The 18,044-nt window shown below is 42.0% G+C and overlaps 1 protein-coding gene across 1 annotated transcript; it reads left to right on the top strand.

Annotated features, from left to right (window-relative positions):
- The first annotated feature begins 4,391 nt into the window (after positions 1–4,391).
- Positions 4,392–7,557, top strand: LOC138869244 (uncharacterized). The gene is made up of 5 exons (XM_070146846.1): positions 4,392–4,807; positions 4,989–5,412; positions 5,935–6,030; positions 6,850–7,001; positions 7,203–7,557. Exons 1-5 carry the CDS (start codon positions 4,392–4,394, stop codon positions 7,555–7,557), a joined length of 1,443 nt encoding a protein of 480 aa, XP_070002947.1.
- The last annotated feature ends 10,487 nt before the right edge of the window (positions 7,558–18,044 follow it).

Here is an 18,044-nt window from a genome sequence, read left to right as displayed (position 1 = left end):
CATGCAAATTGTGGATGTTAAATAGTCGAGTCCGGTAGGGGTATGGTCTTAACCCTTTTGTTTTGCAGAAACTGAAGAACGAGGTCCCCAGTTTCGGAATGGTTAGCATGCCCCCACTCTTGCTAGACTGGTGGAGGAGTCTTCCATCAGATGACCAAATCAATAAGTGGAAAGAGAGGGCCACCAGAGCTAGCGAAAATTTGGAATATCTGGAATACAGTCTGCTAGAATTAGAAGGAAAAGTGAGGAAGAGAGTCACCGACTGCCAGAACGCTGAGGGAAACGAAGGAGAACACCTGGCCAAGGCATTTTTACTAGTGAACCTACACGAACTGGAGGATTTGATTAACGAGAGCATTCGACCTGAGGAAGGTCCTTCTGGGACCAAATAGATAGGAGTTTATCTTTTTGCTTTATGAATGTAATAAGGCCAATGGCCATTAGTGATTTTCATTTCCTGTTTATTTAGTGTCAATTTGGGATTCGTCTATTTTTATCAATAAAATGAGGCATTTAGCATTTTAAGTTCTCCAAATTAATTTGTCGCTAGGCCTACCTCGGGCACAAAGAGGTCCCCGTATTAGGACACGATTTACATTCTTGCACTATGTGTTTAAATATCGCAACATTTTCTTATAATCCTCACTAACTTGTTACCTTTTTGTTTTTACTTTTGTTTTATTATTCCCCTCCCCAAAGATTAGTCCGTGCACTCTGGCAACATCAGATCCAGGGGCCCTCCACCCACTCCTCCTCTTAGTCCTGTCAAAAACAAGAATAAAGGGAAGATGGAAGATTCGAACAACGCCAGAAAGGAGAACTCAACTGAACGAGTAGAGGTAACTCATGGTCATGGTACTCATGTTTCCAAAGAAAATGCATCCCAACTCGAACAAAAACTACTGAAATTTCAAGAAGAACTTGATCAGGTTCGAAATCTAACAAATCTATCATTTTCTTTCACCACTCCAGATGTCAATTTCCCCAATGCTCAGAACCCCATACTTCCACAAAATACCTCGAAGCCACAGAACCATCCCTCTCCTCACCACCACTGCAACACCTTCCATACTTCCAACAATACCCCACTTGTCATCCTGAAACCCCAAAACTCCACAAATGACAACTTCCACACCTATCATAACACCCCATGTGGAGACCATGCCACACTCCATCCAACCCATCTCAAGCACACCTGAGTTTGATAATAAAGACTCGCTCATCAGAAACCTGGCTGAGGAACTTAAGAAATTGACTAGCCGAATTCAAGGCGTTGAAGGAAGCAAGGGAATTGAGGGGTTGAACTATGAGGATCTTTGCATACAGCCCAATGTCGAACTGCCCGAGGGGTACAAACCTCCTACGTTCGAGATGTTTGATGGTACAGGGGATCCAAGAGTACATTTGAGAACATACTGTGACAAGCTGGTTGGAGTAGGGAAAGACGAGAGAATCCACATGAAACTTTTCATGAGGAGTCTAAAAGGAGATGCTCTATCTTGGTACATTAGCCAAGATCCGAAGAAGTTGTCAAATTGGGTAGGTATGGCGTCCGACTTAATGGATCGGTTCAAGTTCAACACGGAGAATGTGCCGGATGTATTCTACATCCAGAATCTAAAGAAGAAACCTACAGAAACATTCTATGAGTATGCTACTCGCTGGAGGTTCGAAGCTGCTAAGGTCAAACCTACCTTAGAAGAGGAATAGATGAACAAGTTCTTTGTCCGGGGTCAGGACCCGCAGTATTATGAAAGGCTGATGATGATTGAGAGCCATAAATTTTCCGACATTATCAAGCTGGGTGAAAGGATTGAAGAAGGCATCAAAAGTGGTATGGTTACGAACCTCGAGGCCTTACAAGCTATAAATAAGGCCTTACAGTCCGGTGGTGTGTCCAAGAAAAGGGACGTACGAGCCGTAATGGTGGCACAGAGAACCAAATCTCCCATCAAATACCAAACATATCCAATGCCTCCACTCACATATCAGCCTACTCCAAACTACCAAGCACTCTCACCCTCTTACCAAACTCCACCACCCACTTATCAATCATCTCCACCACCCATATATCAACCTACTTCACCCAGATATTCCCAACCCGCACATGTTTACCAAGCCTACAATGCTCAACCATCCCATCATCAATCACCTCCTACATACCAAAACTTCCCTAGACCTTGACCAAATTTTGACTGCAGACCTCCGAAACAGTATACAGCCATTGCCATTGACCAGCTGTACGAGAGACTCAAAGCAGCTGGTTATGTCACCCTTATCCCTGCTATAACTCCTATGAACCCTTCTCAGTGGGTTAATCCAAACAAATCCTATGCACACCATTCCGGCATGAAAGGACACACTATTGACAAATGTCGTTCTCTGAAGGACATGATCCAGGATCTGATTGACAACAAAATTATTGTGGCAAAGGAACCTGCTCCGAATGTCCGCAATAACCCACTGCCAGACCATAAGGGTGGGGGCATTCATATGATTGAAATAGAGGATTATTGGGATCCCGAGGGGTCTATCGAGTTGATTGCAGAAGGTGATGACCCAAAGAAGCCAGTAGTTACTCTTAATCCAATTGTGGTCCAGATTCAGCCCTCGGGGAATACCGAGGTATATATGTCTATGCCACTTGAGTTTGAAACAACGTCATCTGCAAAGACACCAGCGCCAATTGATGTCGAAATCATGTCTCCAACAAATGCACCTACACCATTCGAAGTTGCAGTTTTACCACCCAAGGGACATGCTCCGTTCGGGGTAAAGATGGCCACGCCGATCCCAGTGGCGATGTAGACCGTGACACCATTCCACACAAAGGCTATACCATGGGACTATACAGCTGAGGAAGGAGGAAAGGCAAGGTTGGGTTCAAGGAAACTGTTGTCGTACAAGGTATGGCAAGAATTGGTAGGGTCTATACCCCGGAACACCTAGCAGAGTCAAGCAAGCATGCCTCCAATCGATCTCCCATCATTGACACGGGTCCAGACGATCTTTGGAGAAAGATACAGGCCAAGGAATACTCGGTTATCGACCAGTTGAATAAAACATTGGCGCAGATCTCCATACTTGCTTTGCTACAAAATTCTAAGGCACACAAAAATGCTCTGTTGAGGATGCTAAGTGAAGCAAGCGTGCCAAGCAACATTTCTAGCGGAGAAATAGCTAACATGGTCGGACAAGTATTGGAAAGTCACAAAATTACTTTTCATAAGGATGAGTTACCACCTGAAGGGTTGGGTCATAACAAGGCATTGCACATCACTATGCAATGCGAGGACTACTTTATCACCATGATCTTGGTCGATGGGGGTTCTAGTCTCAATATTTGTCCACTGGTAACACTCAAGAAGTTGGGTAAGGGACTGCATGACGGAGCTATCAACGTGAAAGCTTTTGACGGTTCCCAAAGGTCCACCATTGGGGAGATTAGTCTGTGTTTGCAAATGGGGCCAACTTGGTTCGATGTTGATCTCCAAGTGATAGACATACCAGCATCTTACAATCTACTATTGGGATGGCCATGGATTCATGTTGCTGGGGCCGTAGCATCGACACTGCATCAGACGGTAAAGTTTGAATGGAATCACTAGGAGGTGATCATTCACGACGATAGTAGCAGCCCTATATACAGTCGCCAGACCATTCCATTAATCAAAGGGGGGAAAAAGCTAGGTGGAGAGACTTACCATCACATTGAATGGGTGAATGCTATTGACAAAGACAAATGGTGGGATAACAAGGTCAAGAGTATGCTGAATTGGAGTGGGTACGAACCTGGCAAGGGGCTTAGCAAGAACCTCCAAGGAATCACTAAGCCCATAAAACTCAAGAAACATGGCACCACTTTCGGTCTTATGAGTACACCTGGAAAGAATTCAACAACTGGTCGCCACCATGGTGCGGTCCTTACTATCCGTTGGAGCAGCCAATACCACATTTGGAGCAGACTTTCCAACCGGCCGATGTTATCTATGGGTCAGAAGAAGAGGAAGCACTGGCAGCTGTGAAAAACTTGTTCTTAGAGGACAATGACATGGATTGTTGTGTTATTCTCGAGGAGGAGGGGGAGGAAGGACCTTCCATACAGGCCGTAAGCAGAGGAGCATGCCTCAATAACTGGACCATCAGGACAACTAGGGCCCGACGAGCCTCGGGGTAGCAAGGCTAAAACAAGCACTGTTTTGATTTACTAAAAGATTTATTTTATTTTTTGCATGTTTTCAATTCCTGCAATAAGATCTCCAATGTTCAAAACAATTATTATGCAATTTATCAAAGCATTTTGACTTTTCTTATAAATCGACACTTATTACTATTGTTTTCTCCCATTACTTTACTTGTACAACATTACTATTACTTATCTTTATGAACCAATGATTATGATATGCAACGAGACAACGCAACAAACGGATATAGATTCAGATGTAGATGACATACCAGAAGAGATTGCTAAAGAAGTAGAGAATTTTGAGAACAGACCTAAGTCCAACCTGGACGAAATAGAAATTGTTAACCTGGGAGATGCAGAAAGCATCAAAGAAAAACGAATCAGCATCCACTTATCACCGTCAGAAAAGAAGGAATACACAAAATTTCTAAGGGAATATGAGGACATATTCGCCTGGTCGTATGATGACATGATTGGCCTGAGTACGTCTATTGTGGCTCATAAGCTGCAAACTAATCCAACATGCCCGCCGGTAAAGCAAAAGCTCAGGAAATTCAAGCCTGATATGAGTCTGAAAATCAAGGAAGAAGTCACCAAGCAGGTCAAAGCTAAGGTTCTTAGGTAGTAGAATATCGAACATGGTTAGCCAACGCCGTGCCAGTACCAAAGAAGGACGGTAAAGTCAGAGTCTCTGTCGACTACCGGGATCTCAACTGGGCCAGTCCGAAAGACGACTTCCCCTTGCCAAACATACACATCCTGATTGACAATTGCACCAAGCATGAGTTGCAATCATTTGTAGATTGTTTCACTGGGTATCATCACATCACATCTGGATGGATGAAGAAGATGCTGAGAAAACGGCTTTCATTACGCCATGGGGAATGTGCTATTACAACATTATGTCGTTTGGGTTAAAAAATGTGGGGGCCACCTATATGAGGGCCATGACTACCATTTTCTATGATATGATACACAAGGAGATAGAGGTGTACGTAGATGATGTTATTTTCAAGTCTAAGAAAGCCACTTATCACATGGAAGATTTGAGGAAGTTTTTCAACAAACTGCGAAGGTACAACCTGAAACTGAATCCCGCAAAAAGTGCATTTGGGGTTCCTACCGAAAAACTACTTGGGTTTATTGTGAGTCGCAGAGGAATAGAACTAGATCCATTAAAGGTTAAAGCTATTCAAGAATTGCCACCACCAAAGAACAAGAAGGACGTGATGAGTTTCTTGGGGAGACTCAGTTACATCAGTCGGTTCATAGCACAATCTACAGTTATCTGTGAGCCGATCTTTAAGATGTTGAAGAAGGACGCCGCTACCAAATGGACTAATGACTGCCAAAAAGCTTTCGATAGAATCAAGGAGTACCTGTCAACACCACCGGTTTTGGTCCCGCCCGAGCCAGGTAGACCTCTATTACTCTACCTTGCAGTATTGGATGGAGCGTTGGGTTGTGTTCTAGGACAGCATGATGAAACGGGGAGTAAAGAGTAGGACATTTATTACCTTAGTAAGAAGTTCACCCCGTACAAGGCCCGGTATTCTCTGTTAGAGCGCACCTGTTGTGCTTTGACTTGGGTAGCTCAGAAGCTGAGGCACTACTTCTGTGCTTACACTACATATCTCATATCAAGGATAGATCCTTTGAAGTACATCTTTCAGAAGCCCATGTCCACTGGCAAGCTAGCCAAATGGCAAATCCTATTGAGTGAATTTGACATTTTCTACCTGACTTAGAAGGCAATCAAGGGACAGGCACTAGCAGATCACCTTGCTGAAAATCCCGTAGACAGAGAGTACGAACCCCTGAAAACGTACTTTCCCGACGAAGAGGTATCGTTCATAGGAGAAGACATTGCAGAATCCTATGATGGTTGGAGAATGTTTTTCGATTGAGCAACAAATTTCAAAGGAGTTGGCATAGGAGTAGTCCTAGTATCGAAAACCGGTCAGCATTACACGGTGTCTGCCAAACTTAGATTCTCGTGCACCAACAATATGGACGAATACGAAGCTTGAATATTAGGGCTCAAGATGGCCATCGACATGAACATTCAAGAATTGCTAGTGATTGGAGATTCAGACTTGCTTATACATCAGGTCCAAGAAGAGTGGGCAACCAAGAACTCCAAGATACACCCGTATTTGCATCATGTACAGGAATTGATAAAGAGGTTCACAAAGACGGCATTACAACATGTTCCCAGAGTCCAGAATGAGTTCGCCGATGCATTGGCTACCCTATCATCCATGATACAACATCCAAACAAGAACTTCATTCATCCCATTCCAGTAAAGATCCATGATCAGCCAGCTTATTGTGCCCATGTTGACGAAGAAGCAGACGAGAAGCCTTGGTTTCATGATATCAAGGAATATTTGGCAAAAGGCGAATACCCAGAACTTGCAAATCCTACCCAGAAACGCACACTTCGGAGGTTGTCCAATAATTTCTTTCATAGCGGAGGAATCCTATATAGGAGGACTCCTGATTTGGGATTACTAAGGTGTGTCGACGCAAAGGAAGCATCCAAGCTACTAGAGGAAATTCACGCTGGGACCTGCGGTACACATATGAATGGCTTTGTCTTAGCAAAGAAGATACTCCGAGATGGTTACTTTTGGATGACTATGGAGATGGACTGCATCCAGTATGCTCAAAAATGCCACCGCTACCAGATATATGCAGACATGATAAAGGTACCTCCGAATGAGCTTAATGCAACAAGCTCGCCATGGCCGTTCGCCGCCTGGGGAATGGATGTTATTAGACCAATCAAGCTTGCCGCTTCCAATGGGCACAGGTTCATCCTGGTAGAGATCGACTATTTCACCAAATAGGTCGAAGCGGTATCTTACAGAGCAGTAACTAAGAAAGTCGTGGCAGACATTGTCCGCGGCCGCATTGTTTGTCGATTCGGAATTCTAGAGTCAATCATCACTGATAATGGCTCCAACCTCAACAGTGACTTGATGAAAGCTATGTGTGAAACCTTCAAAATCAGACAGAAGAATTCCACAGCCTATAGGCCGCAGATAAATGGAGCAGTAGAGGCCGCAATTAAGAATATCAAGAAGATACTAAGGAAAATGATAGAGAAGCATAAGCAGTGGCACGAGAAGCTATCATTTGCTCTATTGGGGTATCGCACCACAGTCCGCACATCAATCGGGGCAACCCCTTATATGCTGGTTTATAGTACAGAAGTCGTCATTCCCGTTGAGGTGGAAATTCCTTCATTAAGAATCATACAAGAAGCAGAGCTAGACGATACAGAATGGGTGAAGAATCGTTATGAGCAGCTAGCTCTTATAGATGGAAAGAGAATGAATGCAGTTTGCCACGGTCATCTTTATTAGAACAGGATGTCCAAAGCCTTCAACAAAAGAGTCAAGCTGAGACAGTTTGCACTGGGGCAGCTGGTGTTAAAGAAAATTCTCCCGCATCAAGATGAAGCCAAAGGGAATTTCTCTCCCAACTGGCAAGGTTCGTACATGGTTCACCGGGTTCTAATAGGAGGAGCACTCATACTAGCAAAAATGGACGGAGAAGTCTAGCCAAAGCCAATCAATTCATATGCGGTCAAGCGTTACTATGTGTAGTCTTTATGCTCTCCTATATGATGTAATTGAACTACGCCTGACCTGATTCCCGTTTAAGAGGGGATACATAGGCAGCCCTATGGGTTTGGTCACAATTCAGTAAAATTTTCATTTCCCCTACAATTGGAAACTGGGGCAGAATTTTGAGGAAGACCCTCAAAATTTCGAAGTTGATTTCAGCCAATCACCGCAAGCAGCAGTTAGAACATCAAGCCATTAAACTGGGGTAGAATTTTGAGGAGGACCCTCAAAATTTCGTAGCAAGAGAGGTTAAAATATCTTGAACCACGTCGCAATCGTCGGTTCATCTAAAAACCATTTTAATTATGTACTTGTGTCATGTTTTTACTAAGCCATGCATGTTTATTGACGAAAAGTGTTTGTTTATCAACGCTACCCCAATGATACATATAGTGTCACTAGATCAAAGCCAAGCAGGCGGAGATACAAACTAACCTCTCCTTTACAAAACTCACGATTTTTCTTTGGATACAGGCACTTGAGTTGCAAAATCATCAAATATACTATACACTAACGAAACAAACATTGTTCAGGAATACAACTCTCAGAACTGTTGCACTTACTCACAGTTGCTATCTGCACACAACAGTGTCCCCAACAGGCACAATATCGCAATCCGCGATTAGCTAAGAAAACACTATTACCATTTGCTCTTTTATTTCTTGCATAAGGCTACCCTTCTGCCTTCCGAGACTAAGCTCTATCTCCATTTGTATTTCTGCATTGCATAAGGCTACCATTCTACCTTCTGAGACTAAGCTCTGTCTCCATCTACATTTATGCATTGCATAAGGCTACCATTCTTCCTTCTGAGGTTAAGCTCTACCTCCATTTACATCTGCATGACTGAAAGATCGCCACCTTTACATTTGCATGGCTGAAAGATTGCCACCTTTATATTCGCATGGCTGAAAGATCGCCACCTTATTTATATTTGCATGGCTGAAAGATCGCCACCTCTACATTTGCATGGTTGAAAGATCGCCGCCTTATTTACATTTGCATGGCTGAAAGATCATCGACTATTTACATTTGTATGGCTGAAAGATCGTCACCTCAACATTTGCATGGCTAAATGATCGCCGCCTTATTTACACTTTCATGGCTGAAAGATCACCGACTAATGCATTTCATGGGCTGAAAGATCTCCACCTACTATATCTCATGGGCTGAAAGATCGCCAAATTGTCCAAAGGCGTCATTGTTCGGGGGCACCATTTTCATAGCCAGAGAACACCATGCCATGGCCTGAGGACGCCTTTTAATCTTTTGCATATCATTATTCAAAGGCATCATGGTTCGAAGGCATCATTCGCGTAGCCCGAAAGCATCATTTCATGGCCTGCGAATCCTTTATTATATGCTTCATGGCCCAGGACGTCATAGTCTAAGGACGTCATCCTAACCATCCGAAGACAAACATTCATGGTCCGACGAGAATTTGCATCATGTTTAAATTTACGCACAATATACACTTGTGTTACTTATTTGCAGGCGAATTGGAGAGCAACGGCCATCTCGGCAGGAGCAATCCCGCTCTAGTTCTCGCAGCCCCATCAGATTTCAACCATTCACTCTGTCCTAAATACTGCATCCGTGCTTGAAAGTCTCCATCGGCATACTCCGCCGACGGATCCTGAACTACATTTGGCCTGATTCCTATAAGACCAGGGATATGTAGGTAGCTCAGAAGCTAGAGCACGACCTAAGCATCCTCGAAACATTTTGTTTGGTCAAAATTGGTCATCATATCTTTACCCGACAACTCTTTCATCCTTCCCGGGTAAAGAGGGGCAGCTGTTGATACCCAATTTTTCTCTGTATATTTTAATATTCAAAATAGCATATGTATTCATATATAAGTATGTCCAAATGTTTATTATTTTTCCTTAATTTTTAAAGATTTTTAAATCAATTTACTGCCTTATTTTATCAAGAAAAATCCAATAATTATCCCCAAAATTATCATTTTGGTGATTCATTTGTTGGATTCTCATATCCATACTAAAATATAGCTAACACAATTTTTTTCATATTTTTACAAATTTATTTAGTATTTTTAAAACTAAATTGCATATAATTGCAATATTGGCCTCTTTTAAGATTTAATTATAATTATATTTATAAAATTGAGTCCAGTATTTTTCATTTGATAATTATGTATTTTAATCATTTTAGTACTTTTGATTTATTTCCAGAAATTATTTTACTATTTTTTATAAAATAAATAAGGGGAAAATGGCTATTTAAATGTTAGCCCATTTGCATTTCAATTTTAGCCAGATCTGAACCTCTAATTAGACCCAACCAGTGGCCCAATTACCCTGGCCCAAGTCCTAATCTACCCAACCCACGACCCTTTTAAATAACCCGCCTGAATCCCTTTTAATCACAGCTGTTGATCACTTAGATCAACGGCTCACATTTGCCCCTTCCTTTTTTAACCTGAACTAACCCCTAAACCTAATCATTTCTCATCTGTGGCTACCCTTGAATTCCCCCTTCTCCCAATTCTCTCTCAAGCTTCTCTCAAACCCTAGCCGCCTCCCTCCATTTCCACCCTAAAATCGTCGGAATCCATGGCTTCCAAAGCCATTAAAGGCCTGTACCTGCCTCCTACGACTCCTACATGCTCGACTATTATGGTCTCAAGACCAGACCTTGAAGAAGTTTGGTCCAGACCTTGGTTTATTTCAATTCCATGTTGTTTCCGCTCATCTTCGACCTTGCTCCGGCCAGCCATGGCTATTCAAGCCTGATCTTGACTTCTCCTACTTAGATCAATGACTTTCCAAGCCTTTCTCACCTTCTGGATTCTTCTGGAACCCTAACCTTTGAGGTTTCTCCCTATTCTTTTCGATCCGTTGTAGATCTGTGTTTTCTCTAAGCTTTTAAACGTTTTCTCAAAGTGTCTTTCAAAACTCTGCTTTCGAAACCTCTTTACCTTTTCCGATTTAGGGTTTTTGTTAAATTATTTCGAAGCTTTTTTGATTTTTAACATGTTCTATTGTGTTCTTTATGTTGTTCTTCTACTGGAGTGTGCATGTTAAAAGTCTTAGTTCCTTTTGAGGTTTCTGAATATATTTTCGTGTTAGTATTTGTTCGATTGCTTGTTTTTCATCTCTATGACTCGTTTGATGGTAAAAACCCTAAAACTTTGGGTTCATTCGAGTCCGAAAATTATTGGCTATGTGATTTGCTGGTTCCTCATCTCTGAACTTGTTTGGTTTCAAAACCCTATTTTCTTTGGACCTATATGAGTTTCTGAAGTTGTTTCATCTATTGCTCGATTGAGTTTCGAAATCTTTGTTTAAACTTCTGTCGTTTTATGTGATCATTGGAACTGGACTATAGTTTTCAGAAAGGCTTTCTACTTGACCTTTTGCATGCTTCTGATACTCTCCCCTTTCTCTATTACTAATGTTGGTGAAATTGACATATGTAACTGTCATGTGATTACTCCCTTTGTCATGAGTTCAGCCTCGCAAGCCTAATGTTTGTGCACTCTTTTATATGCTAAATTTCCCTCTCAAAATAACCCTTAATTGTTGACTGATTTCAAACCTCTTTGTGTAATTCTGATTGCACTCTTGTAATTGATTCTTTCCTTGTTGTATTGATTTCCCTGTCTCTTGGACCTATTTGAATACTTTCCTTTGAACTTTCGACCCCTACCTTTTCTACTCAATTTGATTAATCCCCTTACCTTGATTATATTTGTATTGGATTCTTACAGACCTTTCCTTGATTAGAGTCTGATGAACCTAGCCTCTATTACCTACTGTGTACTCGAGATACTTCCTTATTGGTCATATTCAGCCCTATGTGATTTCTTTCCTTATTTAGCAATTTCATGTTACCGTTTGATTTTAACTCCTTAATTAAAGGAAGTTCTTATACTGATTGATTTTAATTGGTACACAGTTCCATAATTTTTTCTTGCCTTATTTTTCTGCCTGTTTTTACACTATAAATACATGGCTTTTCATTAACACACAGACACACAAATACACTAAGTTTTCTGAACTCACACTCACACTTAAAAAGCATTCTCTCTTGTTACTGGTACTGTGGCCTGTTTTCAAGTTCTGCTACCTTCTTTTACTGTATTTTTCTTCTTTGAACTGGTATGTTCTGGTTAAATTTCCAGCCTCACAACAATGTGTTTACTTAATGCTTTTACCCTCTTGTCTGTCTACTGCTGGTGTTCAGTTTAGTACTTGTTTTAGCTTGCTATAATTTCCTTTCTGCCTATTCTGAATTTATTATGAATCCAAAACCCCTTACCCCAATGTGTTTGATGTGATGGTTTGCTTGAGGCATGAGAGTACTGAATATTATTGTCCATGACTCAAGGTTAATCCTTAGGATCCGAACCTCTATGATTCTCTGATGTTGTATATTCTGGTAGGCTTGTAGGCATGCCAGCATCTCCATTGCTGAGCATGCCGTAAGTTGACCCCCCTTTGCAACTTCCCTACCCCCTGAACTCTTTTGTGTAAATTTATCAACTTGTTTGTGGCTGTTTTCCTCTCTTTTATCCCCTTAGAACTATGTTTCTGCACTTACACTCTCTCATAGACTTTAAGTTCTGCCCCCCCCTCTTGTGAGCCTTGCTTTGTGACCCATTGAGCTCTCTCTGAACTTGGACACTTGAGGGCTGGCCCTTCCACACCGGACTTGTCCTTATTCTGATGATACAATTTGGGTGTGAGCACTGCCCGGAGTCCCATTGAGGCTCTTAGGGAACTCTGACACACTCAAATTGAGAAAGGTTTTGGATCAATGGTCTTTTGAGTTGGTCTATCACATAACGCAAAGGGGAAGTCAAGAATCAGGCCTCCTCTAGTTGTACTTTTTTAACTTTTTCTGATGTAATTTTGTTCATTTTGGCTTGTAATAATTTGTAATAAATACTTGGGGCTGGTTAGTGAAAAGGGTGGGTAACTATGTATGCAAAAGGGGTAGAAATTATGCCTATAGGACCACTATATTTCTGCATATTCAAATACATATAGAAATTATGCCTATAGGACTGCTATATTTTTGCATATTTAAATACATATAGAAATCATGCCTATAGGATATTCTAAATTCTGCATATTCAAATACATATAGAAATCATGCCTATAGGTCTAGTCTATTTCTACATATTCAAACTTTATAGAAATCATGCCTATAGGGTACGTTCAACTTCTGCATATTCAAACTACCTATAGATACCATGTCTATAAGGCTTCTGCATTTTGACACCACGTCTATGAGGTTTTAAAATCAGCAATGTATAGAAAGCATGCCTATAGGAGTTTCTAATTGAATCTGATTCGCTTCACTCAATGTCAGATCTAAAAATCAGTAATCAACAGTTGCAAAAGTTGTAATCAATTCGTTTAAATTCTGCCTCTCTTTTAATAATATGAGTCCTTAACTAGTTTAATAAGTACGCATATAGGATTGCAAACAGTTCATTTTTGAGTCTCACTATCTTACCACCTTCTGAATCCAGTAGATACCATGCCTATAGGATCCTTGTCCAAACGCTTAGGCAAGCCTTAGGGTAATAACTATAAACTAAACCTGCTTCTATTAATCATTACAACCAGTAGGCAGGTCTGATATCAGACTTCTTATCTGAGTTATGCAATAGACTAAAACTGTCTCAACAATCTCATCTCCCTCGTCTTCAATGCTTTAAAATCAGACCTAAGCAGTATGTGTAAGATATGCTACTTTATGTGTTTGTTTGAGGAGGTATAATTGAGCTTATATGCTTATGTGTTTTCCCTTTTTATATGCAATATGTGTTTTTGTATGTCGCCTTAGAATTTTTACCTTTGAAACTAAAAATAAGCCTAATATCCCTCCCCTTTTAAGATTAGTAGTCCTAAGTGCCTCCGGGACTGATAGGATTGGGATGGGTAATAGCATGCAATAAGTAATCGAGACCATTCTGTGCTTTAAATACCTTAACGGGGTGGGAAGGGTAGATATGGGTATGATGACCACGCGATAATGTCACATGTAGCTCCTCACTGAGGAGTGATTACCAGACATTATGTGGGGTGATCCATATTTTTAATAAACCTAGGACCCCCTCCCCCTCTCTTATTTCTTTAGCATTTCAGTTCTTTCTTTTTAAAAAAATCATCTTTTCTATTTGTTCTTCTAAACTTTGTTTACTTTCAAACTATTATGTGAAATCCCCTTCTATTTGAGCCTTATTTGTCTATATGTTAATTGCACCTCAATTCACAATAATTGTCTGGCGGGAACCACACTAGTGGATTCTGAGGGGTGCCTAATACCCTCCCCTTAGAATAATTTCAAGCCCTTACCCTATCTCTGGTTATTCAGTTCAAACTTTTTTGGTGTCCTAATGCACCTTAAATCATTAGGTGGCGACTCTTCAAATGCAAACCCAGTTCCCAAAAGGAACGAGCTGTCCCTCCAAATGTCATGAACCCGATTTTGCGAGGAAAAAGGGGACGTGACACTGGTCATTCTACCCGCAGTGTTGTCTCGTATGTGAAGGCTCTTCGTATGGTCAAGAAGGGTGTTAGGCATATTTGGCCTATGTTCATGATTTTACTGTTGAGGTTCCATCTATTGATTTTGTGCCCGTTGTTCGTGAGTTTCCTGAGGTATTCCCTTAAGACCTACCGGGTATGCCACCCGACAAGGATATCGACTTCTGCATTGATTTGGCCCCGGGCACTCAGCCCATTTCTATCCTGCCGTATCGTATGGCCCCGCCTGAGTTGAAAGAGTTGAAGGATCAGTTGCAAGACTTGCTTGAGAAGGGTTTCATTAGACCCAATGTTTCACCTTGGGGTGCGCCGGTATTGTTTGTTAAGAAGAAGGATGGATCGATGAGAATGTGCATTGATTACCGGCAGTTGAACAAGGTTACAATCAAGAATAAACATCCATTGCTGAGGATTGATGATTTGTTTGATCAGCTTCAGGGTGCCAAGGTATTTTCGAAGATTTACTTGAGATCTGGATATCATTAGTTGAGGATTAGGGCATCTGACGTCCCTAAGATAGCTTTCCGCACTTGGTATGGGTATTATGAGTTCTTGGTGATGTCATTCGGATTGACAAATGCCCCAGCCGCTTTTATGGATTTGATGAACCGAGTGTTCAAGCCTTATTTTGATTCATTTGTGATAGTCTTCATTGATGATATTTTGATATATTCTCACAGTCGGGAGGAGCACGAGTAGCATCTTAGAGTGGTCCTTCAGACCTTGAGGGATAGTAAGTTATATGCTAAGTTTTTGAAGTGTGAGTTCTGGTTGAGTTCAGTTGCATTCCTGGGTCATGTTGTATCATAAGAGGGTATACAGGTTGATTCGAAGAAGATTGAGGCAGTTAAGAACTGGCCTAGACCAGCATCAACTACAAAGATTCGAAGTTTCTTAGGGTTGGCAGACTACTATCGTCGGTTAGTGGAGGGACTTTCATCTATCGCAACCCCGATGACCAGGTTGATCCAGAAGGGTGCCTAATTCAGGTGGTCGGACTAGTGTGAGGTGAGCTTTCCGAAGCTAAAGACAGCTCTAACTACGGCACCAGTGTTGGTTTTGCCTACAGGTTCAGGGCCATATATAATTTATTGTGATTCATCTCGTATTGGGCTTGGTGCGGTGTTGATGTAGGAAGGCAATGTCATTGCTTATGCTTCGCACAGTTGAAGATTCATGAGAAGAATTATCCGGTTCATGATTTGGAGTTGGCAGCCATTGTTCACGCGTTGAAGATTTGGAGGCATTATATGTATGGCGTGGCATGTGAGGTGTTCACGGATCACAAGAGTCTGCAGTACTTGTTCAAGCAGAAAGAGTTGAATTTGAGGCAGAGAAGGTGGTTGGAGCTGTTAAAGGACTATGATATCACCATCTTATATCATCCGGGAAAGACCAATGTGGTGGCCGATGCTTTGAGTAGGAAGTCAGCCAGTATGGGCAGTCTTGCTTATATTCCGGTCGGTGAGAGACCGCTTGCTTTGGATGTTCAGGCTTTGGCCAATCAGTTCGTGAGGTTGGATGTTTCTGAGCCCAGTTGTATGTTAGCTTGCACAGTCATTCGTTCTTTATTATTGGAGCATATCCGTGATCGGCAGTATGATGATCCCCATTTGTGTGTCCTTAGAGACACGGTGCAGCATAGAGGTGCCAAGCAGGTTACCTTAGGAGATGATGGAGTTTTGAGGTTGCAGGGTCGAGTTTGTGTGCCTAATGTGGATGGACTCCGAGAGTTGATTTTAGAGGAGGCCCATAGATCCCGATACTCTATTTATCCGAGTGCCCAAAGATGTATCAGGATTTGCGGCAACATTATTGGAGGCGGAGAATGAAGAAGGATATTGTAGCATTTGTGGCTCGGTATTTGAATTGTCAACAGGTTAAGTATGAGCATCAGAGGCCTGGTGGTTTGTTCCAGAAAATTGAGATTCCTGAGTGGAAGTGGGAGCGGATCACTATGGACTTCGTTGTTGGACTCCCATAGACTTAGAGGAAGTTCGATGCAGTGTGTGTTAATGTTGATAGGCTGACCAAGTCAACACATTTCATTCTTGTGGCAATCTCCTATTCTTCCGAGAGGTTAGCGGAGATCTATATCCGAGAGATTGTTCGTCTTCATGGTGTGCCCGAGTCTATCATTTCAGACCGAGGTACTCAGTTTACCTCACATTTCTAGAGAGCAGTTCAGCGAGAGTTGGGCACACGGGTTGAGTTAAGCACAGCATTTCATCCTCAGACGGATGGGCAGTCCGAGTGGACCATTCAGATTTTAGAGGATATGTTCCGAGGTTGTGGCATTGACTTTGGAGGCTCGTGGGATCAGTTTTTGCCATTAGCAGAATTTGCCTACAACAACAGCTACCAGTCGAGTATTTAGATGGCTCCTTATGAGGCTTTATATAGTATGCGGTGTCGGTCTCTGGTTGGATGGTTTGAGCCGGGAGAGGCTCGCTTGTTGGGTGCGGATCTAGTGCAGGATGCCTTGGACAAGGTCGGGATCGTTCGGGATAGGATTCATACACCTCAGTCCAGGCAAAAGAGCTATGCCGACTACAAGGTTCGAGACTTGGCTTTTATGGTCGGTGAGCGGGTATTGCTTCGAGAGTCGCCGATGAAAGGCGTGATGAGATTTGAGAAGAAGGGCAAGCTTAGCCCTAGGTCTATTAGCCCGTTTGAGATTCTTGATCGAGTGGGAGAGGTGGCTTATATACTTGCGTTGCCGCCGAGCTTATCAGTCGTGCATCTAGTGTTTTATGTGTCCATGCTTCGGAAGTATCACGGCGATCCATCCCACATGTTAGATTTCAGCACTGTCCAGTTGGACAAGGATTTGTCCTATGAGGAGGAGCCGGTAGCTATTCTAGACCGGCAAGTTCGTTAGTTGAGGTCAAAGAATTTCCTTTCTGTTCGTGTTCAGTGGAGAGGTCAGCCTGCTCAGGCATCGACCTGGGAGTCCAAGTCCGATATGCGGAGCCGTTATCCCCATCATTTTCCTAACTCAGGTACTTCCTTCTTATGTCCGTTCGAGGACGAATGGTTGTTTTAGAGGTGGAGAATGTGATGAGTGTTGCAAGTGAATTTAGTGTTCCGAGGCCTAAAAACCTCTTTTTTACCTCACCTTGATTTACGTGCATGGTCCGAACCTTTATCTGGAAAAACTTCTATGTGAAAATATGACAAATAGAAATTTCTAGAGTTAAAAAATTGATTATGGTTGACTTTGGTCAACATTTTGAGTAAACGGACCAGGATCAGTGTTCCGACGATCCCGAGAAGTCTGCAGTAAAATATGGGACTTGGGTGTATGCCCGAAAATGAATTCCGAGGTCCCAAGCCTTAGAAATCAATTTTTGAAAGAAATTATTTTACTGAATTATCTAAGAAAAGAAGAAAATAATTAATGTTTGAAACCATTGTTATCGGGCCTGTATTTAGGTTCCGGAGCCCGGTACAAACTTGTTATAGCATTTGAAAGATAATTGTGAAATTTGGTGAAAACGGAGTTTATTTGATGTGAGTTGGACTTCCGGTTGAAGAGTTATGAACTTTGAGAGTTCTTGATGAAAATATTGAGTTTTGAGGTTTAATTCATGATTTTACATGTTATTGTGATGATGTGATTGAACGAGTAGGTCCATATGATGTCTTTGAGTTAGTATGCACACTTGGTTTGGAGTTCCGAGGGCTCGGGTGAAT

The sequence above is a fragment of the Nicotiana sylvestris genome, chromosome 5, assembly GCF_000393655.2.
Source record: "Nicotiana sylvestris chromosome 5, ASM39365v2, whole genome shotgun sequence".
Lineage (NCBI taxonomy): Eukaryota > Viridiplantae > Streptophyta > Magnoliopsida > Solanales > Solanaceae > Nicotiana > Nicotiana sylvestris.
The sequence above is the reverse complement of the archived record's forward strand: the minus strand, read 5'-3'. Positions and strand labels throughout refer to the sequence as shown.